This window comes from Zeus faber (assembly GCF_960531495.2).
Source record: "Zeus faber genome assembly, chromosome: 1".
In the NCBI taxonomy this organism is placed as follows: Eukaryota; Metazoa; Chordata; class Actinopteri; order Zeiformes; family Zeidae; genus Zeus; species Zeus faber.
In genome coordinates this window covers 33,764,488-33,789,371 of record NC_137193.1, presented here as the reverse complement: position 1 = coordinate 33,789,371, position 24,884 = coordinate 33,764,488, and the positions used below count along the sequence as shown (strand labels likewise).

Sequence of the window (24,884 nt, the reverse complement as noted above, 5' to 3'; positions counted from 1 at the left end):
AATGAATTCTTTATCATACAGTATATCTATATATATTTCTACACACACACACACACACACACACACACACACACACACACACACACACACATATATATATATATATATATATATATATATATATATACTGTATATATGTATATCAGCCAGAAAGGGAAAAAAGTGCTGAGAGATTTGGTAAGGAGCAGCAATGTTTGACCTTGTGTATAAAACATGGGAAGCAAAATGTTCAGTGTGTGTTTGAGAGGGAAAATGACGGCGCGAGAAAAGGTCAGATGGATTTCCTCCTCTTCATGAGCTGGCGATTGTCTGTGAAACTATGGAGGCCAGGCGACACGGAGCTGGCGGGTGAGGGCAGGAAGCTGTTCTTCAGGGTGCTGGGTGAGATCTCTTCGATGCGGTACGAGGCGTGGGAATGAAAATACTGCCCTGGGTCGAAAGAGTTCTGGTGGGAGAAACCGCAGCCCAGGGCGCCTGTCACCCCCGTCACCCCCGTCACTCCCCGCCCCCCCACTCCGCCTCCCCCACCTCCAAATTCGTGCGAGCGGTAGCGCATGCAGGAGCAGACCGAGTGCATGTCCGTCACCTCCGCCCGGTACTGCTGTGGCAGCTGCAGCTGCAACTGCGCCGGCGGGTGCTGCTGCTGGTGCCCTTGTTGCCTGCCCCGCCCTCCGTGCCGCAGGGCCTCCTCCTGGATGTGGATGATCATGCTGTTGCGGTTCCCCGCCAGAGAGGCGCGCTCCTCTGCGTCGCGACGCTCATCCTCACTGTTCATGGTGAGGAAGCGCAGCACCACCAGGTTGAGGAAGGCCCCGATCACTGTCAGCCCAACCAGGATGTACATGAAGCTGAAGGCCACGTACAGGGGCTTCTTCTGCAGGGCGCGATTCTTCTGGAGTGCCACAAAATCCCCAAAGCCGATGGTGGTGAGCGTAATGAAGCAGTAGTAGTAGGACTGGAAGAAGCTCCAGTCCTCATAGTGGGAGAAGGCGGCGGCGCCAATGCACAGGGTGCCAATGCAGGAGAAGAAGCCCACGGTCACCATGTTCTCCATAGACACATCGGTGATGCTCATGCCACAGCACTTCTTGATGCGCTTGAGGAGGTACTTGACAAAGGTGTTCATCCTCTCACCTAGACTCTGGAACATCACGAGAGTCAAAGGGATCCCCAGGACGGCGTAAAACATGCAAAAGGCCTTTCCCGCATCGGTCCCTGGGGCCGCGTGTCCATAACCTGCCAGGGAAAGAAACAAGAGGCGAGAATTTATTCATGGTCAGCAACAGGCCAAAGACTAACACCAACGCTGAAACGCTCTATAGCTTTATAGTTGACACAGTGCCATGTAGATATTCTCCATAAAGACAGGGGCGCTGTGCACAAACCACCAGGGGAAATTGAAAGAAATGCTGGAAACATTACAAAGAAGTCCTGAGGGAAGGATCTGAATAACTAGAAAAGAGCAGTAACATTTAAAAAAGTGTTAAATGTATATTTATTGTAGTCAGTGCAGGATTTTTGATGTATAGTCGTGAAGTCCCGAGGTATTAAAATAGTCCAAATCCAAACCAAGATATATCCTTCCATGAATTCAACGCCATCGGGTTATTTTTGTGGTCACGCATGGATGGATCATACAGATTGTACCTGCGGACCTCTTCCCACAACTTTCCTTCGGACACATCCGAAGGAAGGTTGGGAGGTGAGCAGAAATTGGGAGTTCCAAAAATTGGGAGGTGCGCATGCCCTCGCGCAGAATCGCCATGCGGTGCTGTCGCAAGCGACACAATGACGTAATTTATGGCATGTGCACTAAACGACACTACGGCTGCGACGACTATAAAGTAAGCTTAAGACTAACACCCTTTGCCCAAGAAGTTGGCATTCAGCTCAAGCCTCCCAAGCATGACCAAGCAAGAAATCTCCCTAAGGACTCGGCCGTCTCGGCCAAAGTGGGTATTGAATAGAAGCCCACCGCAGAAATGTGTCCACTCGTTAATGTTCTTCAGGCTCAGAGATTAAGGGGAGTGGGAGGGGGTCCCTATTAGTCAGGGATTTTCGGAGGAAGTTTAGGAGGGAAAGGAGGAGGTATTTGATTCGAAAGGGAGCCACAGAGAAGCCAGTGAAGCTTTTAGTTTAATTAGACTTCAACTTTTGGTCCACAAGCTGCTGACTCACACACAAGAAAAACTTTTTTTAAAGCAACTGGTGGAGGCTAACAATAGAACTCATACATTACATCGATTTGGCAAATATATTAATGACACAGTGGAAACTCTGGCACACTCAATATTTTATTCATAAAAGCAAACGCGGGCCACTGAGAACAGCAATGTACATAAACAAGATGATGTCTTAAGCTAAATGCGAAAAGACTGAGTTGGTCTCATTGATTATCTTCTCTTTTCCCTCAGGTACGACTGTAGGCCACTACTGTTTGTATTAGCGAGCAAGGCCACGGCCAAAAGAACAACACCGCCCACAGATGGTGCATGAGTTTCTCCCATGCAACAACTGCCTTATGAAAGCCAGAATATTTCCCATGTACAGGGAAATTGTTTGTATTGTGTTGTTGTTTTCATGGATAAACTGTAAACTGGGCAGGTTAATGTGCTTTGTGCCTTCAAGTATTGATTCTATGTTTTCCCCAATGGCTTTTTCCCGCCCACCGAAGCACATGTTCTGTTATGCACAACTTTTATTTATCAATTAATTTTAAACAAGCGCCTGTCAATCTGCAGTGAAAAGAGTTTCATGTGCATGTACAGTACACCGCATTTTTGAATCAAAGGTGAATTATTCAGTGGAATTGAGGTTAGAAGACTGCTGCAGATCCACGAAACAACTCCGAATAATAACACACAATGCAATGCGGTGACATTATCAACCACCGAATGCTGGTTGCCGGTTATAGTGTATTAAAACGCTTCTGAATCACGAGCAAGAGGCATTTTTTCCACAAAACAACAAATATATACACTGCTACAGTGGAATTAAGTGACCCTACTGTAAGCTAAAAAGGAGAACTAATTTCGACTAATTTTAACATGAGCTTCGTTAATTGGGATCAAGGCAAGTGATGACACCAACATTCCACAGATATATTCATAAAATTAAATAAGCAGACAGTCGATGTTGTAATATGTGAACATATTGGGACACACTTTTGTACCCCCTCCAACCATCTGTCCACTCCCACCAGAATCAACCGCCGCCCTCCTCGCAAATTAGCAAGTTAATTGATATTGACTCTCATCGCTTAGATAATTCCCACGGAATAATTAGGTTGTAATGAATTTTATTGCAGCCGTGAAGGAATGACAAATGTCATTTGATTTACGGCTGCTTTGCAATCCAGAAGACACTTTGCAGCCGAGCTGCTCCAAGTATATCCACCTTCTTCAAGGAAAGGATTCCTTGGAAAATTTGGTATTGTTTTCATGTTTGTGCTCTTTATATACTGTTTATTAGCTTATGACAGGTCACTGTATTTTTTTTTAGTTATACACAAGAGTTGAACAACGTTAGACATAATTAAGCTTGAAACCAGAAGAACAAAGTCTAACAAGATCATTCATTACAAGATACAGGTTCTTTTTTCTTTATTTTTGTTTTTTTAGTTTTTAGTTTTTTTTCCACCTGGGTTTAGTGAACTATGTGGCGTGGGCCTGCAGTAACAGTACATTGACAAATCCCATAAATTTTAAATTTCTGCCTTTTTTCTTTTCTGCGCCGCCGACTTAAACGGCCCCTTTGACGCCGTAGATTAGATTCTGGGTTTGTCACAGTGTCGGACAGCAGCGACCTGTCCTGCACCAGGTGCTTTTTGTTGCCTGTGTATGTGATTGTGGAAAGTACGACGTGTATGGCGCCGCAAAAGGCTCGAGACTGAACAGCTTACAGTACATACAGCCATTAGGATGGAATGTAGAGATGAAACAATGGGCAAGGGTGGTGCTTTAACTCTGGGTAACGTCCACAGTGGAGTATACGAGGGATGTACTGTCAACATTTTGAAGTTGGGATAACATTTTAAAATGTTAAACGGGATACTCCGGTTTTCAGGGGAAATTGGATTTTTTTTCCATCTTCCCCAGATTCAGGCCGGAGGGTCAATACCAATTTCGTCCCTGTGTTTCCAGTAACGAGCGAACAAGTTCATGCTGCAGGGGGAGTCAACTAGGCTAGCTCCTGTGAAATTTTGGAAATACACCTTCCAGCATCTCAAAAGTGGAGTTATTTCTGATAGCTCTTGTGTGATACTGCACGATCTTGCAGCTACTGTACACAATAAGTAACAATAAAAACAAGATCATGTTGTTATTAATACTTAACATTTGATTCATCCCCACTTCCCTTTTTAAGACTTGCAAACAATTCACAAAAATACAGGGAAAAGGTGATGGAAGTGCTCAGATAAAAAGACACGCAGCTGTTTCTCTTAGGGGACAGTTGTGTTGCAGCAATACCTCAAGATGAATCAACGCAATTGTTCATATTAGTAAATTAAAATATTCAACAAAAACAAAAAAATGCAGCTCCAAAAACAATATCTTCCTAATAAAAATATATACTTCTTTTTTTCCCCCCTGTAAGGTTTATTGCATTTATTGGTGAACATGTTGAATGTTTGAAATTATGCAAAGGCTGTATGCGTGACTTGTGCGGATATAAATTTCATACACTTGAGTCTTCGATCACCGAGTGTGTGACTCAGCCGCTGCTCGGTTGCAGTGCACTCTAATTGCTGTCGACCGGCCATTGTAATGTTCCCTGCCTGTGAGCGTGCTGCCAACATCCACACAGCAGCTGCTCATTTGTTTCACCCCCAATCAGGTGCCCAAACCTGTTGTCCCCATTCAGCCTCTAGCAGTTAACCCCTTTTTTACTGCGTGGTTGTTTGCAATCCGACTCGCTGTTAATACAGAAACATAATGTGGCACAGTCTTTGATATATTACAATAGCAGGTAAATGTCAGCAGGTTCGTCATTAGCGTAGTCAATTATACAAAAATAGATTTGAATGAATAAATTGATTTCCCATCGTTTATATGAATGCAATCAGTTTAGGTGATGTTTGTCAATATCCAGTCCTCATTATTAGAAAGAAGGACTCTGCCTGTGCTTTGGAGAGGCTAAGCCAAAACCAGGGGAGGCTTTATTGTGAAGAGAAGCATATGTCACACTTGATGTACATTTATATCAAGTGGACATGCTGTAAAATACAACATATTTTATTAGTAGTTTTATAGTTGCACGCTCCGGCTCAGGCTTGCCGTGATGTCATTGACCATATACGGACATGGGCTGGGGATTTCTTTAGCTCATGGGCATCCATGTTCACTCTATATTGCACCGTTTTCGTCATAATAGTGATCAGAATCCAAGCCACCTCTTACTTTTATATATTTCTTTATCGTAAAACAATTAATTGTTCATAAACGCTTGGGGCTAAGCAGATTTGTCACAGAGCTGTAGCACCCACCACCACTGCCAGTGATTTTTCCCAAATTATCAAATCTATCTCTATTATTATCAACGATAAAAGTGTTTCTTTTTTCTATTAATCAAGCTTTTCAGTGTCAAAATTTAGCATACAGTATTATGGCCCATGTATGTCTTACCCTCGACACTATTTGTTTCAACCGTGCGCGTCCCTTTTTGTTATTTGAACGAAACTAAAAAACACCGTGCTCTAATCCCCATAGCCTGGTTCCATGTGCCTTTTCTCCTTTTTTTATTTGGAGCACCTGCCCCTCTTAACGTCTCTCGTGCACACAGGCCTGCATGTTGCACACCCACTCCGGGGGTTAGATGTTTCAAGTTGTTTCCAGTGTTTTCACTATGTGCCTGACTGGCACTAACTGCAACAAGATGGGATGGATCAGGAAGCAGATTATGAGAACACCTTGTTGAGGCCCCGTGTCTGTGACGGGTGCTTATTGTGTCTGTGAAAAAACTGCAAAAAGCTAGGCGGCGATCCGAAGCCTTTCACCGAAACCTTGTTTCCAAGCTTTCTCATCGACAAAGGAGAAAGCCTTTGATGCTCTTGTTAAAAATGAGGGGACTAATCTGTCTCCGACATACAGTATTCATTGGTCTGCTGAATCGTCAATCAAACTGCCAGCCAAGTGCAGCTTGTAAATGGTCCTGACAAGGCAAGTACAGTATGTCCCTGTCTGACAATATGTTTTTTAAACTAGGCAAAACCTGATGTAGTGTACAAGTTTGGCTATATATTTGGGCTTAATCCTGCATATTACAATTGTTTGTCTGTTTGCACTCCGTTCCCTTGGGGAATGTGAACGATTCAGCTCTGGTTCAGGTCCCAGGAGTATTTCCAATGTCAGAAGTGCCAGAGCTTGAAGGATCATGTTACAATTACAAACCTTGTCCAAGTATATAGGGAAGAATGGATCAATGGATTAGCTTTAAAAATGTCATGTGTTAAAGCTTTATATGGTTCATAGGTTGTAGGTTTAACAAATTGAAGTTTTTTTTTTTTTTTTAATCATCCAGTGACTCATTTTCAGGTATTTGTGTACAATGTCTTGTCAAAAGGGAGGATATTGTCTCCGGATAATGGCCTGTATTTCAGGCCATTATTCAGAGAAAGTAGCAAAAAGTGCAAGACATCATAGCATAAATAGATAAATTACTTCTATCCATGATTTGAAGTGAAGTGTGATCCCTCATGCCGAGTTCAGACTACGTGATTCTGGCCTGATTTTAAACTCGCGGACAGGGTTTTGGAGATTGGCGAGCAAAGCCCCAGATCGGGAGAAAATCATAGCCCGCTCCCGTGAGCGACGAGCGTGTGGTGTGAACTGCTCACGAAACGATCCGACTGCTCGCTGATGGCTCGCAGATGCCGGCGAGATAACAAGCAGGTTTAATATCTGGTCATGTCGGGATCAGGTCAGAGAGACACAATGACCTACAGCCAATGAGAGCAGACACGGGGTGCCAGGGGAGTCAAGAAGGAGAGGCGGGGAGACAGAAACACGCAACATACCTATTTTACTTTTTTTTCTCTAGGGTTTTATTATATTTCTTATTTAAATTCTGCTCTTAATCATTTCTTTTTTTTACAGTGATATTAAATATAACAAAAACATAAACAATCCTGTCCAGTGAGAACTAGAACTAGAACACTGGCTGTGTCACTCGTGTTCTGTGTGTGATAAATATGTCTTTCTAATGAGAACAAATAAGGAACATAGGTGTCTGGGTTCTGGACACACAGGAACAAAACTGGTATCGACCTTCTTGTCCTAACCTGGTAATATGATTCTTCACCCAATGAATAATGGCAGTTATGCGTTGTTTTACACGACATGCGTTAGCAAAGCTGGAACTGGTAAAGATTACACACTCTGGAGAATCGACTCGTCCTGACAGTGAACGAGCAGGTGTGATTCAACAAGTGGCCAACAAAAAAAAAACGAAGTGAGCAACAATATTCTCCGTGGACACTAGGTCTTGCGGTTCCTCAGGGCAACGGCAGAGTCCTGACCTGGGATAACATCAGACCAATAACGCGTCTTCTCAAACTGCTGAACAGAGCAGCCACTCTAGCACCAATTAAGGGTCCACAGAAGACGAACGAATACCCATGACTGGATGACGCGCTAGCATTTAGTTAAATTCAATACCCCCACCTCCTGGTTCTAATGAATCAAGCCAAGTCTGTTTTTGCTCGGGTAATGCTGTTTTTCAACAGGGTTTAGGATTGAATCTCCAGACTTTGACCAGCCCGTGATTTTCGATTCCTTTTACAGAATAGACAAATATGGCTTTTTTTTTTTTTTTTTTTTTTTTTTTTTAAACCCTCTCCGTCACCTCCATTTAGATTTCTGAGCTGCTGAGCACACAGTGCAACAGTGTCAGATCCCAGTAGCTCATGGCAACCCTCTTCACCACCAGGTTAAATGATCACCGCATTGTACTCATTGGATAAACCACAAGATACAGAATTCTGAACAAACGTTACAATGGTACAGATTGTGATTGCGGCCATCAAATAGTACCAACCACTTCCATTGTTTTACTGAACACTCAGTAACAGTGATTGAAACATAATTACTCACTTTTAACCCAAATTTGAGAGACCTGTCAGTTGGCATTGGAATTCATAAAAAAAGATTTACAATCATCATGTACAAAACATGAGTAAATCCCAATGCTCCATCCCTTTACCCACATTTGACACTCAAGAACGATTTTTCTATTTAAGAAGCAGTGCATCAAGTTAAAGCTATACTATTATGGGATTATTGAGAACAGAAACACAAAATAGTCCTCATCAAAATGTATTTAATGGCGTTTTCACCGTAAACAAGCGGCTGACGTTGCCCTGTTCCATTTCACTGAGCTACTGTAGTTGCTCAGACAAACAAGCTTGTTTGCTAAAACATGGAAAGCAATTAAATAAATAAATAAACATAATGAAAAAAAAGCCAACAAAAGAAAATGATAAAATAAACAAATAATAATAATTTTGCCATGGCAATTTTGCCATGGCATTTACAGGGTGACCCGTAGGGTGCGGACACCAGTTTGGGAACCCTGAGTAAGTCTGAGTAACATGCAGCCTTTCATATTTGAAAGTTTACCATTGAATTGTTTGTTAAAGCAAGCAGGGTGTCAAAGAACAAGAGGATCAAGAGTGAGAGAGGGTGAAAACAAATGAGTCACGGTAGCACTGCATTCCTCACTTCACGCTCAGTAACCAAATGTTACCTGAGAGGGAAAAAGGCCACGGGGAGATGAGCATCAGCACAGGTGAATCATGTTTCTGTAAATAATTCCATATTTCATTTGAAAGGAGGCTTCAAACTCAGCTTTTGTGCACTTGGTATGAGAAATGTGATACCGGCAATTGTATTGATAGTATCAATTATTTATTGAAAGATTCAGTCGTGTTCAATACCCAAATTTTATCCCAAAGTAGTATCTCTTCAGCGTCAGTGAGGCAAAAATCCGTATGAGTCACCTTCTGTCTTTTTCCTAAATCTATTTTGCGGAAAGGGATTTAGTTATAAGTTACGTTTCTGTCTACGAGGAGTATATGACCTTTGGACAATGGTACTGAACATTTTATGCCACGCCCTAGTCATTACCTGTCTATGGTGATTTAATCGCTGTCTCTACTTCATTCATCATTCAAGCCCTACAGGGTCACACAAAGGGGTTCAATTGGTAAATAAATAAATAAGAAAGCTATTGATTGGTTTCCCTTGGCGACGTTGCCATGTCTTTCTTTACGGGCCTTCAAACTCTGTTTTGTCCCATCCTGCTCCCTAGAGACACACAAGACTCCTGTCTGCTGTGTTTCCCGCCTGTTTCATTCTCTACCCTGCCCTGATTATTTTCACCTGCCCCTTGTTAACCTTCCCTCCCCACTGTATTTAATCTGTGTGTTCCCCTCTCTGTGTGCCAGTTCGTCTTTGTACCGTGTGTCAAGCGTTCCAGCGTTATTCCCTAGTTTCTCGGCCTCCTGGTATTTTTGATTCCCTGGTTCCTTCTACTTTGTCTTTGCCTTCTCCCTGCCGGATTCTTTGCCCGGTCTACTGACCCCCTGTGTAGCCAACTGCCTTGCCTTGTCTACTCTCTGTCGGATCGTTTTCTCCGCTGACTGTCTACCTGTGTAGCAATCTTTTTCAAGTAAAGAATGTTTGAAAGCTCCTGTCTCCGAGTCGTGCAATTGAGTCCTCTTGCCTGCCTTTCCGCCAGCCGTTACAAACTCATGGTAACTCCCATGAAATTCTCATTGTCAGAGAGGCCAAATGTTTCACTCCACTATGGTCAAGTAAACGTGCGTCAGAAAAAGCTACGTTCCGCCAGCCACATTTTAATTTGTGTTGTGCAAGTCTTCGTGCAATTATGGCACTATCTTCTATTATTAATATCACTAGTGTACGTGTGATTTTTTTCTTTAATGTTGCTATGCTCGTTGTCCTATTGCAATGCCACATATTACATTACAACAAACCTAAATTCTCGTAAATTCTTTCCGAGTGACTAATAAGGTGGAGAAGGATGGTCATATGATTGTCAACTTGAGGTCAAAAAGGACAATGTATTTATAAATGTAGAGATTAGAGACATCTCCCCAACAAACAGCCCAGAAACACATCGACATCTGTAAATAAGGCCTGTATCTGTAAATAATGCCAATCTGTTAGGGCCAGTAATTAGCAGGGTGCAGGGGCGGCTTATTTGTTATTAGCTAAAGATTGAAAGTGGGCGGAGGTGCATAGATTTTCAGCTTGATGTGCCATTATTTGGGAAAGGTAATGTTCGGCACCATTGACGGCACAATAAATACAGGAATCAATTAATCGGCCTCCAAGTTGATTCCTTGTGCTCGTGTTCACATATTCAATATTCAATTTAACAAAACCTAGATTAAAGTATGCAAGATAAACTTCATTAAAGTAAATAAAAGTATACTGTATATTGTAAACCACATGGAGGTAGAGTGGACAATGTCTTGAGGAAGATTAGATTACACTTGAGGAAACTCAAATCCTTAATGGAAAGAAGCAAAACAAAATCAGGGAAACCTAAGGATAGGACAACTAAGTCAAAAAGTCAACTTCGAAAATAATTTAAAAAAAAAAGAAGATGGGAATGATCTAACTAATTTTTCATAATTAATTATGAAAAACGAATTTTTCATAATTAATTAGGAAATAAAACAAATTGTATTTTGCTTTAGTACATACATTTGGATCTCTGATGGGCCTACTTACACACATACTTACAAACTGTGAACTAAGACAACCCAGTCCGTTTTCTGTGAGATGCCTATTTCATAAAACATGTGATTAACAAGCCGTGCAGATTTGCGATCCCTTCCTATGTCACTTGGGGCCTCTTCAGAATTAGAACCGCCCTGCATTTGAATAACTCCCCCCACGGCTGGAGAAATTGCAAGCACCGCCAGGACCTGCCCTGATAGCTTCACAGACCAGTGCAAATCTTTTAAAAGAGAGAGGAATAGGTACCAACTGTCCATGACAAAACTGCAGACAAGGGTAAGTATTTAAAAATAATTCTGCTGTGTGTTTCTTTCTAAAATAAAAAAATGATGCAGTAGGTTGACTGTAGACCATCCGCTGTGTTTTTCTCCAAAAAAACCCAATAAAAACAGTGTGTTTTTATTGTAGATGTATTTATTTTATCTTATTTTATTTTCCGACATATATTAATTGAATGAAACAAAAAAAGCCCCCACAAGCTTGAAGCAAACAAAAGTCACAACAAACTTTAAATGAGGCTTTGTAGATTGCCTTTGTTCAGAAACAGATTTTGGTGGACTGCTATGGTGAAATACGTGATAACTACGTTAATTCACACAACGGAACACTACTACTCAGGCTCAAATCCTATCGGCTCACAGAATTGGGGCGTCAGGAGGGACGTGATTCTCAAACCCCATTGGCTCACAGAATAAAGGGCCTCAGGAGCGAGGCGCCACCCACTGAAACAGCGCTTCGGGAACAGGAGGCCTGTTGGAATGGCTAGAATGCATAATCTGAGTGGTATTTTTCAGCAAAAAACTTTGAAGTCATGTTTTAGGGACTGCAGAGACCTACTGGATATTAACTTCTTGAAAATTTGTATAATTGGTTCCCTTTTAAAAAAAGTTAAATCTCATTTTTGAAAATGCGTATTTGTGTACTTTTTGAAGTAGAATAACAGTAATTTCACATTTTATTAAAGACTGCTTTCAGTTCATCCAAAATACAATGTCTACCAAAAGAGGTTGCCAGCCATCTTCCTCTTCCTAGTCTGTTACATTAGTGCAAACATATGGTTTTTAATCTTTAAACATGGTTTAAAGTTTCTCAATACATAAGCAGTCAGCGTTCAGGATGTTCTATGTTTATTAATGAACGGGTACAACCATTTTAATATAAAAAAAATGGTGACATGATTTCTGTTTTCCGGCCTAAAGTCACTGGAGGATCAGAGAGTAAACATCATAGACGTTTGTTTTTTTCTCTTCGATTCATACTGACGATTGCGTGTTGCCGGGACAGAGAGTAACCTGTAATTTGAAGAAAAAAAATAGCTGCACGTCCTTACTTGATTGACACACACAGCTTTGCAGACGGCCTTCGCCTCTAATCTGACACGAAGCAAGCCTTTGCTCTCGCTAGCTGACCGACTCCGTTGTGTAGCTGTCCCAGATGTCACTCTCATCCCCCCCAGTTAGACTCCACTAATGAAGCTCATTGCCCGGCATCCAGATAGATGGCCATTAGGCGCTGCTAAGCAACAGGCAGTTTGTACAAAAGGGAAAAGAAAAGAAAGACCACCACCCGAACAAAACTGAAGAAAGTGATGCTGCTTGGTCACTTTATGGTCACTTTACCACCTGCCCTTATGACTTGTGGTTTGAGGATATTCTCCACTGAAGCTCTTGTCTGCTTTCTGTGAACATTGATCAGCCACAACATTAAAACCCCTGACAGGTGAAGTGAATAACTTTGCTCAACTCTTTCCAGTTGCACCTGTCAAGGGGTGGGATATATTACGCAGCAAGTGAACAGCCAGTTGTTGAAGTTGATGTGTTGGAAGCAGGAAAGTGTAAGGATCTGAGCCACTTCAACAAGGACCAAATTGTGATGGCTAGAAAACTGTGTCATAATAACAATGACCCAGTTGTCATTTTGGGTCATTTTGGACCACTTTTGGTAGGTACTAACCACTGCATACCGGGTGTTCCAGGTATGCAGTGGTTAGTACCTACCAAAAGTGGTCCAAGGAAGGACAACCGGTGAACCAGTGACAGGCTCATGGTCTAGGCTGTCTTGTCCGATCCCACAGAAGAGCTATTGTAGCACAAACTGTTGAAAAAGTTCATGCTGGCTATGACAGAAAGGTGTCAAAGCCACACAGTGCATCACAGCTTGCTGTGTATGGGGCTGCGTAGCCACAGACCGGTCAGGGTGCCCATGCTGACCCGTGTCCTCCACCGAAAGCGCCTACAATGGGCACGTGGGCGTCAGAACAGGACCATGGCGCAATAGAAGAAGGTGGCCTGGTCTGATGAATCACGTTTTCTTCTACATCATGTGGATGGCTGCGTGCGTGTGAATCGTTTTCCTGGGGAGGAGATGGCACCAGGATACACTGTGGGAAGAAGGCAAGCTGGCAGAGGCAGTGTGATGCTCTGGGCAATGTTCTGCTAAGAAACCTTGGGTCCTGGCATTCATGTGGATGTTACTTTGACCCGTACCACCTCACTAAACATTGTTAGGCGGGTCAGAGCTGTTTTTGCGGCCGGAGGGGACCTACACAATATTTGGCAGGTGGTTTAATGTTGTGGCTGATGGGTGTATATACTGCTTATAAAACAAACATAGAAAAATAGAAATTTCCACCTTGACGGTGAATCCCAGCATGCCAGAATTCCTTAATGGCTGGCAGTATTCTTCTTGGCACCACTAGTCCTATTTGTTTGTCATAATGTGGCTTCTATACCTACTCTGCCTCTCAAGGGCGCAGACAGTCAACAGCCAAACGCTGAGGAAAGTCTGGGCTCGCCGCCTCCCCTGTTTATTTATTTCTGTCCACTCTGGCAGAGTTTAGCGCCAGATTCACTTTGGTTCAACCACATTTTGTCGGATGCAGCTCCGTGGGTATTTGTTGCAATCAAAGGCAATAAATTGTCCAGTATATGGACATATAAACACCGATTACATTGAATTAGCAGTGAAATAACCCAGCATTGTACTGAGCATTTGTATAATAGTTACACTTAACACTTTGTTTGAAAGTGCACATGGTAAAAGTTTGAAAAATTGATTTAGCAATGATATTATCGAACAAAGGTAGCACAGGCCAGGCATTCTTACACAAACAATTTTTAGTACACAGACTTGATGTCTCAAAATTTCCAGTCAAAACAAACCTATTACACCTCAGAATTAAACGGTTTTAAAACTTGGTCTATTGATACACTCCAATGAGAACAGTTGAATACGACGGATGATGAAAGTTCCCGTTTATTAAAATACAGTGAAACAATAATTTCACTCACACACTCACACACACACACACACACACACACACACACACACACACACACACACACACACACACACACACACACACACACACACACACAAAGCCATTTTATTATGCAAACTGCAGGTGGTGCTGTGAGCATTGTGTTCTTTGGCCTTTGGGTGTGTTTGCCTTTTTGCCGACCAACGTAATTCTACTGCCGAGTTTAACATTCTGTTTGTTTTAAAACCTCCAGGGACACAGGATTTAGTATTACAGACACCACTCTTCCATCAAAGACACTACCAGAGCACGAATGCACAAGCGCACACAGGAACACAAAGACGCACACACACACACACACACACACACACACACACACACACACACACACACACACACACACACACACACAAATACACACACTCCACCAACGCTGATTTCACAGTGGTGTTCCATTGCAGTACCTCATAAGGAAGACGACACACACACACCAGTTACACAGATCTGAGTAAAGTGGCTGTGATATGACCGGCTGAGCAGAAGATGTGTGTGTGTGGTGCGCGGTGTGTGCGTGCACGTGTTAAAATGCAGAAGTAGAGAGGGAACAGATGAGGGAAGGTAAGAAAAACAATGGGAGGTAGGAACAGAATAGCGCAGGGACGTTCTGCGTTATTTGTGGGTTTTTTTAACTGCTGCCAGACATTATGTGAAATGCCCCAGGTGTTCTGATCATACAAGTGTGTGATAATCATGTGGAATAAAAAGCTTTACGGGCATGAGATTAAGCGGGCTGTTTTGAACTACAGGGCTATGCAAACAGCGCCACGCCCTGCTGCCCGTGCTGACTAACACACAGTGACCTGGGAACCATCTAACACAGCAAGTGCACTGGGATCGAAGTCAGTCTTGCATCCGGAATGGCCGACTATGTACTACATACTACATGTTCGTACCCTTGTCCAGCCTGCTTTTAAACTGTGAGAAAAAACAGCCATGGCCTCTTGGACATACAACATGGCAGCAGACTGTGGCCCCATTTACACCTGACATTTAAATGCGATCTGTATCTGGATATCGTATCTTGATAAGGCAATATGCATGGTAACGCAAGGTGTAAATGCAACAAATGCAAATGAACGTGTCGCAATGGGAATGCTATGCGATTGCAAGAGGACATTTGGAGGTGGTCTGACTTGCATAGGGACCAGATCTCAGCCAGGTGGAAATGCAAACCGTACAGCTTGGCCACATTTTTATTGGAAAAAAAAACCTGCCCACAAGTTGAAAACCCCGCCTAACTCTGCCTCTTCCCACACTCTCCAAGGAAGCAAATCTTGATGTGACGACATCCACTTTCAACATTTCTCGTTGTTGCTCAATAACTATGTACATGTACCACGACGAGTTTGAACATCACGTATGGTATATGTCATATGAATTTTAAAGTTCAACACTGATAACCTATTCACCACATTTTCTAATATGGAACATGGCATATTGAGATGTCACAATATTCAAAGTTCCCATATAAATATTTCAGGAAAATAACCACATTATATATTAATGTATAATTAATAGCCACCCGATTAGCATCATTGGTTGTGAGAGCACTAATAGCCTTTTTGCGAGAAGAGGAAAAAGTCACGCACGACATGAGCCATAAATGAGCGACATAAAATATCTTGTTTATCTTTCAAGAGGAGTACTGGTGCCGCAGTTTGTAGATGCAGACTTTTCTCTTTCTGGACTTTTATAATGTGCAGATCAATCCATAGTATACCTGCCAGTTGGAGAGGCAGTGCTCTGTGATACAGTGCCGCTCACTTTATGAACCTCTTCACCAGAGGGTGAATTAAACAATGACAATTGGGGGGGGTGGGGGGCGGCTAAGATAGACAATGACTGAGAAAGTGTTGTCGAGTCGATGGTAATGATGACATGCTTGAAGAGGTGTCTGTTCGTTTTCTGCACCGTTCATTTATTTATGCAAGTGATGTTGCCTTCAGAATTCCCAAAGGGACAGTGAGAGAATGTGTTCAATTATTTGGCTCCTCATTTGAGTACTTGTGGCGGCTGTGTGGGCTCCGGGGCTGCGCCACTCGCCATGGACACTTTTCAGTCAAGTGTCAAAGCGCTATGGAAGTTTTTTACAACGGTGGACTGTATGTGAACCTTATCCCAATATAACTTCACAAACCGTGCATACTGATTTTCATTGCGTTTGAAATAGCATCAGGTATGCGTCATTCTCCATCCAGTGACTAAAACTGCAAACCAACACAACAGAGCTACAAGCTACAGCTACAAGAACACAGTATCCTAGGACTAAGCAGGTAAAAAAGCCAAGTAACCTCTTGCAAACATTGCAAACTGAAGTTATTCATCTGGTGTTTTTCAACCCCTAGTGTGCCGTGCAAGCTTGCCAGGTGTGCTGTGAAAGATTTAGCGGGGAAAGGTTTGCCCGTTTTTTGGTGATTCGGTTCTTGACGAGTCGCACGGTAAAAAATAATTGTTCGATTTTGCAACTCTGTTCATTGATTCAGTTTGTTCAACCAAGTGGGTTTAATGGAGTGACTTTCATTCAAAACATTTGTTCACCACTAACTAACCATAAGTTAGGCCATAATAATAAGCACAGCTCTACGTGTTTGTAAAGTTTTTGGTGGGTAACAGCATAGCCGTGGGATTATTTTATTGTAAAAAGTGTGCCCTGGAAGAAAAAAGGCTGGGGAAACACTGAACTAGTATATTTAAGTATTTAAGCACCTAGCAGAACAGTTTCTTACTGGTGCATGAATTTCCTAATTTCCTTGCATTAGAAAATAAATATATAACGAAAATGCATAATATATCAAAACCGATAAACCAAATAATCCCTTTGGTTCCCTTTTGACCGGCTTCATATCTTAGTTTGAAGGGTGAGTTTATGCAAGTGATGGAAGTCAATGCGAAGGGGAAAGAAAAAAAAATCGAATCTAGAAGTAAAACTTACTCATAATATGAAATCTTTAACCCCAAATGGACGAAATGAAGAGCTTCTCCTTCACTCTTTTTTATGACATATTTTTACTCCTTTCTTTTTGTCAATACTTGTGGAGCAATCGATCAAATTTCCTCTAATGTATGGTGTCTTATTCATTTCTGAATTTGGTTGCCGCTGTTATCATTATTTTGATGCTGATTCCCAATGTATAATATTCATGTATTTTGCATATACAGTACCTGTTTATATCTGTCCACAGCAAGAGCTAACTTCAAACTGACAATCAGGTGTGTAGGTCATATTGAATTGATAAATACTAGTCAGATATGCTTCCATAAAACTTCCACATGGCTTTAATACAGGTATGGCAGACATCCTTCATTCTCTGAGCTTCACGCCACTAACGACCCCTGTTTCGCTCTCTTCGTTGTCATGACCACCGCGTCTGACCTCTGCCTGCCGCTTCTAAAATGACAGCGCTCGGATAGCCTCGGCTCCCTTTTGAGGGGGTCAGGTAGGTCCTGGCACGTCTTGACTCCGCCGCAGAGCCCTCAGACCTTTCTGGAGACCACGGTGAAAAATGACCCAGACAGGAGCAGAATTGGCTTTTATAGAACTCGCTTAAAGACGCGTCGTGTGTCATTTGACCAAAAGCTTTGAGAGACCAGAGTGCTTTGAGCGCAGACACTAACTGTCATGTAAACGGGAATGAAAGAAACGGCGGCGGTGAAAAGCATCTCCTTGAGAGAGGATTTTTCTGTAACCCTTATGTAAAGGACTGAGGCATTACAGGGAAATATGAACGTTTTCGGGGGTGGAAAAATCGTGGAACAAAGCTTGATAGATTTGGCAAAATATGGTTCAAAACGGACTGTTCAACGGATGTCTGTGCCTAGACAGGCATAACATCACGTCGGGCAAAGATAGAAACGTTACATACAGTTTTATTACTTGAGCGAAAAGTTGGGCTCTTTTTGGCGATTCGGCTGTTAACGAGTGACTTCAAAGATTTGTTCAATTTTCCCTCTCTTCTTTTGTTTGATTCAGTTGGTATAAAAAGTCAAAAGAGAGTCGGCGATGGAATTCTCGCAAGGATAATTGAATTCTGTCAAAATGATGATGCAAATAATTACATGCTGCAAAGTTTGCCACCCTTTTTTCATCTAAATTTTCATCTCAATTGTGCCTGGCTGATTGTTACCGAGCCGTGAACGAATGACTCCTTTGCCTGAGTGAGTCCTGACTCCTGAGTCATTTCGAACAATCGCTACGAATGAATCGTTTGCCAGTCTTGCATCACTCGTCTGCATTTCAGCGCTGATCTTCAGCGTAAAGGCCTAAACTTTTTGAGACATAATTTCAATCAGAAAAGTTAGCTGTCTAATTGACACGTTGTTTGCCGACAAACTGATTTCCTTTTGTTTGTCATCACAAAAATGTTTTCATCAGTAAATGGGAAGTCATCACCAACCACTCTGCACTGGCAGTTTTGAAAATGCAGTGGGTGGTGTATGAGGCTACAACCAGGGGGTGAAATGGCTCTTCAAATAAAGTTTATAAAACTGGTTTATGGGAAATCACACTTTAGACAGTTGTAATCAATCATTTGCGCTTTTTTGGAAGTTTGGTTATGGAACACGGGCAAGCTTAGGCCTGAGTCCGTCAACATCATGACTCCATTGCTGGAACCACAGGAACACTGCTCAGAGCCTAAGCACGCAATGAGAAAAAAATAATTTCATGTCTCGATTGTGGATGATAATGCATACAGTCCAGTCTCAAATCAATCATTGTCAACATGCAGTCTATGTACACAATCTACTCTCCTTCCCAATATCTGCCTTCCAGACACACACACGAGCGCACACACACACACACACACACACACACACACACACACACACACACAGACACACGCACAGGCACCAACAATCACTGTCAAAACCACATGCCGCCCTTCTCCGAGACCTCACCAAACAATTCTTGTCAAGATTATGTCCTGGAGCATGTGCTGGAAGATGACAGCTGAGGAGAGGCAAAGTGCAGCATTTAAGTGCCTTTGGCCAAAGACAAGTGTCAGTCAAATAATCAAACAGAACATCCTTCTGCTGCTGCCGCTGTATCCGTCTTCTTGTTTTTCAGTCTTTCTTTTTCCTTTTTTAAGAATTTGGTGAGAATGAGATGATCTTGATGAAGGCTGATGGTGATTCCACACAAAGCTGGACGGAACCAGGCTTGCATGATTCGCAGAGGGATCACAGCTCCGAACATTAATATTAGAGATCTCTTGAAGCAAGTATTTTCCATCCTTTTGTAATAGATGGCCTAAATGAAACACGGCCATAATTAATGTTCTGCGCTGCAACTGCCATTAACCCAACTCTAATTACTCTGAACATCTGATGGGTTATATTTGTTGCTCTGGATTCAAAGTTTGACACGGCAAGATGTAACGCTCCATACAAAAACAGAATAGATGGGTTCAAATATATATTAATATTTTTGTGATTTAAAAAAAGGCAAAAAACAGAGGTGTTACAAATATCCCCCTTTGAACCTGGGTTTCAATAAAAAAAACACATGGTAAATAGTTTGTGTTATTGTATTGCTATTAAACAACATGTAAAAACCCTATTTCAGATTTGTGAAAACTTTGTTTTATTCATGACAGCAGAGAAAATCTGGATTTCACCGTTTTTCTTACGCACGGGTCATTCAAGGCCAGGTCCAGATATAAAAAGTACTTATAGTAGTCAAACATGGACTAGATTTCAACAAAGAGCCTAAAGAGCATTTCCAACTCTATTCCAGATTTATGAAACATTTATTTCATTTGTGAAACCAAAGAAAAAGGTGGATCTCACCGTATTTTAAACTAACAGAAATAAACCAAAATCGAAATATAAACACACAGGAACCGCAAGCATCAAACTGCAACTGAGTATATAAATAAGTTAATGAGAAATTATAAATATGTTGTTATATTCCAGGCTTAAAATGACCAAATGTTATTAAAATGTAAATTTAGGGGGTCCCTGCTTTGTTTCTCTATACAGCAAGGGGTCCTTTGGCTGAAAAAGACCCCGGATTTAAAGCAAGATTGAATATCTCTCAGGATCCTGGCACCAGTCCGCATTATAGTCCACCATTATGTTTTTTTGTCTCTCCAAGGGTGGAAGTTTGGACTCCCCTGTAACGCTACAGACCATCAAGATGCTCAGTCTTATTTGTCAAAGAGGGATTTCAGTAGGATAGTTGACGGTTTGGAGGTTTGAAGCCAACAAAACACACAGCTCCCCCTGTGGCAAACATGACAACGTAGTGAAACAGTGGCATCAAGTGGGTTATTGAAAACAGCTTCTTATGAATAGGCCCTGTGCGTCGAGAGGCCCTCTTCCAACACTTGTGGAAGGGATTGGGGTCAAGATCCAAATGGTTTGAGTCCCCCTAACAGCTTGACCGGCAGCGGGCGTGCAGACACCTCCGTGGTGTGTTACGGGAAGTTGTGAAGCGAGCCCACTTCTGCTTGGAAAGTGTTATTCACACAGCGGCCGGCGGGACTGTGAGGTGTGAGGTGTTTTTAGTCGCAGTGAGTCGGCTCCCGTGCGCCGAGTCTCCAAGCTAATTTACACATGCCATGAATAATCACGCTGCCTTTGTGCGCATCCCATGTTTGAGAAATTATCTTCCCCCCTTCCCACCTGCTCCCCCCCAAACACACACACACACACACACACACACACACACACACACGCACACACACACACACACACACACACACACACACACACACACACACACACACAGCAAGCTATTCTAATTTTAGACTTCCCTAAAAAAACAGAATTTCATCAACTCTCGTAATGTGTTACTTGGGGGGAGCATCGCTTCCAAAGTATCTTGTGAAAATTTGAATTGATGGATAAGCCAAATTAATTCACCATTGCTAAAAGTGGGGCTGTGCGATATAAGGCTATATATCATTTTTATACCGCTTCTATCGCTGCGTCACAAATGAGCAGCAGAACTGCTTCACAGCAAAATTTTACTTCATTTGGAGTCACAATGCTTTTTTCGTTATCTGCACCTAGGAGCGAATGTACACAAACATGCAGGCACGTGGCGCTTCGGGACATTACTCACGGGCCAATCATGGCACACAGACCTTAAAAAAAACACTGTCCTTTGTTTACTTTTTCTAAAATGTGTTGATGAAAAACGGTTGCGTTTGATCAACTTGTGTTTGATATGGACATCTCAAAATGCATGATGGCACCATTCATGGATTATTACAACATTTGGCCATCTGCTTCCATGCCGCCACAACATTAGGTGAGGAAGACTACTGAGCCCAACCAAAGTACCCTTTTTAGAAGCATTTTTTTGGGAATAAAAGTTTACATCTTCAATTTTGCCAATTTATTAAAAGTAAGATTTTGATAGATAATTGTATCAAAATTGATACCACATAATACTACTAATACTTCTTTTTCACTACGTTGTCGTGTTTGCCACAGGGGCAGATGTATGATTTTTTGCTGGCTTCGAACCACCAAACTGTCAACTAACCTACTCAAATCCCTTTCTGACAAATAAGACTGAGCACTTTGATGGCCTCTAGCATTACAATGGAGTCCAAACTTAAAGGCTTAAAAAGGTTAAAACTTATAGGCTAATTCTTTCAGGCTAATTCTTTCCACTCATTTTGCCTCTCCTGTGAATTTGAAAATAGGCTATATATATATATATATATATATATATATATATATATATATATATACACCCTGTATACGCCCAGCCCTAGGTCAGATATTGGTAGGCTCTATGCATTACTTAAATAAATTACTTAAACCTTACTGTTTTCACACTTTCTGCTTTTTTTCCTTTTTTGGAAACATGAAATAATGAAGGAATATCATAAAGTTCTTCCTAGAAAAGTTTAGTTTCAATGTCATTGTACAGTGACCAGTAGGCAGCAGCGAGGTATGACAGGCCCTGGTGGTGAAAATAGCATTGATACCAAAGAAAAAAAACCTCTAATAGCATAAGCCTAAGTTCTAAGGCTTATGTGAGTATATATAAAATAAGGAAATAATGGACAATGATAATGCTATTTGCCAGATATTTGTAGTCCATCAGATCACATCACATCATGTCTTCGCAGCTGCCAAGAGGTCACATCGGGATTTTTTTCTAAAGAAACTAAATTGTTTTATTTTATGCAAAATGATTTCAAGAGCAACAAACCTGCTGTGTTGTTCACTGTGTTCATTATGTTCTTGCATGTTTCCAATAGCTGGCAAGAACCAGAATGTACTTTCAGCTATATTTTAGAGAGTGAGAGAGACAGAGAGAGAGGTAGACAGATAGATAAAGAGATAGATAGATAGATAGATAGATAGATAGATAGATAGATAGATAGATAGATAGATAGACAGACAGACAGGGAGGTAGATAGATAGATAGATAGATAGATAGATAGACAGACAGACAGACAGACAGACAGACAGACAGACAGACAGACAGACAGACAGACAGATAGATAGATAGATAGATAGATAGACAAACAGACAGACAGACAGATAGACATAGATAGATAGATAGATAGATAGATAGATAGATAGATAGATAGACAGACAGACAGACAGACAGACAGACAGACAGACAGACAGACAGATAGATAGATAGATAGATAGATAGATAGATAGATAGATAGATAGATAGATAGATAGATAGGATGTTGCAATGTCCCAGCACCTTACATCAACATAATAAGACAAACATAATAATAATAATACAATACAATGAAAATATGAAAGAAGAAAAAGGCAATATATGGAAAATTTGGAAACTATTCAATAAACCTGACAGTTACCCAACAAAAACACAAATCAGCCTATTTACACTAAACCTGATGATTAACAGATAACAAGATACAAGACAACAGAAAAAAACCCAAGAAAAAACATACAATCAATTCTGAAATAGAAATAGTGAAGCAGAAAGATGAATGTACGCCTCGACACCAAAACCATAAATTGGCAGTCAATCAAAAATGTGATCAGAAATGTGTTTGTGATAACAAAGGTCTCACATTACTCAACACACTGATCAGCGTATATTTCCAACATTTCTGAACAGAGTGATTATGCCGACCGGTTAAGGAAAAGATTGTCCTCCAATTAGCGGGAAAAACACCTCACTTTACAATATTCATTTATCTATTTTTTCGGCTTGTTGTCATTTCCAATATTGAAGCAATTAGTATTGCTGTTGGGCCACAAGGAATTCAATCTTATATAACACCATGCATCATATGTTCTCATTTAAAAGGGGCTTCTCTCACGGTGAGCTTACATTTTCATTTATTTAGGAACCCCACCCGCATTAGTGATTTAGAGAGTATAGAATTGTAAATGGTATATTGAAAAATACAAAAATCATAATGTGGTTGCAAATCCCCTGCATTTACTTTACAGAGCCCAGTTTGGGATCCCCTGGGCTAGTTGACAGTGTAATTCAAAATAATTCAAAATAAACGGACCTGACTTCGAAAAGTATGAACAGAGACAGAAAAGGTAACTGCACAGCAACCTTTTCATGAGTTACCCCTCAATGTACACTCTACGAAGGCTGCAAGTGGTAAAAATAACTGAGAATTTATAGAGTGGGAAATGAAAGGGGGGGGGGGGGGGGCGATCGATGAAGAATCAGATGGATTAGCGATGTCGAAAATCACATTGCAGTCTTTAAAAACCCAATGATCCCCAGCTCCGGTTACTACTCAATAAAAAAAGGAGATATAGCGTGTTGCAGTCAATGTAATCACTTGTGAGTCTATCAATCAATATTATAATGTGTCTGGTAACCTAGAAACAACAATGGAGGCTGTGCTGCACCTTCGCAGGCCTTCGTTCGGCTTCCCCCTGAAGTGTTGCCGGGCGTTTTGAAGCACGGCGCCAAGTGCATTAGTTTCCCTCTGGCTCAACGGTCTCTAATAAAATAAGTATCTGTCTCGCTTAAAGAATAAAGCAAGTCTCTCTGAGTTGTGGTAAAAGAAATAATAATAATTTTAAAGGCGAGAGCCTCACAAGTAATTTAAGTTTCTTTGGCGGCGGGATCTATCCACATATATTTTCATAGCTGTGCCGTGGTTGTCTGCTGAGTGAAATAAATTTGTGGAGCTTTAATTTCATTACACAGTAGTATTCTATTAACATTGTATTAGGTGATTTTTCTATTTCACATTTAAAGAGTGAATCCATAAGACCGTCTGTGTTGGGTGGATTACAGAAGTCCCAGAAAGCCATTTAAAACTGCAATGCTTTTGTTTTGGGGTTTTTTTGCGACATCTGGGTTTACCCTCGTCTTCACTCTAAGACAGTAACTTTTCTCGAAGATATGACGTCTTCTGATTGACTGACTTGTTTTGTTGTTGTTTTCTTTCGTAACAAAAGTTGGACCCAGCCACCGACAATGGAAACAAAATGTAGAGGAGCACGTGTATAATGCAAATACATTGAATAGCTGTTTCTTATGAAGTGGCAGGCTCATAAATATGGGATAGATATCAAATAAGTGACTTCTTTTGTTACGGATTACCACTTTAAAATGAGCTGTGGTCTTATTATGAAAAGAAATGCGGCCTTTTGGACTGATGTGTCCCAAAAGACCATGCGGTCCACTTGTGGCTGTTTCTCATCTTCTACGTCTCTTTCCTTTTCACATTCGCTACCATTCACATATTCAAGTACACGTAGTCGTACTACACAACGATGCTGTGCAGGGAGCCAAGCATGGACAGATGTGCTACTGAGTGGGAGGAGAGCAGCGTGTGTAAAAATACTCTGGTCGCATGTGAAAGCTGTTGTCTATC

General features: G+C 41.5%; 1 protein-coding gene across 1 annotated transcript in view; it reads right to left on the bottom strand.

The window, feature by feature from the left end:
- Positions 1-271: 271 nt before the first annotated feature.
- The window catches only part of kcnk9 (potassium channel, subfamily K, member 9), a gene marked incomplete at both ends in the record, with an annotated part of 26,508 nt that continues 1,895 nt past the window's right edge, over positions 272-24,884 (bottom strand). The window contains one exon of the mRNA XM_080015653.1: positions 272-1,236. Within this exon, the coding sequence (XP_079871779.1) occupies positions 272-1,236 (965 nt within the window). The remainder of the gene's footprint in view (positions 1,237-24,884) is intronic.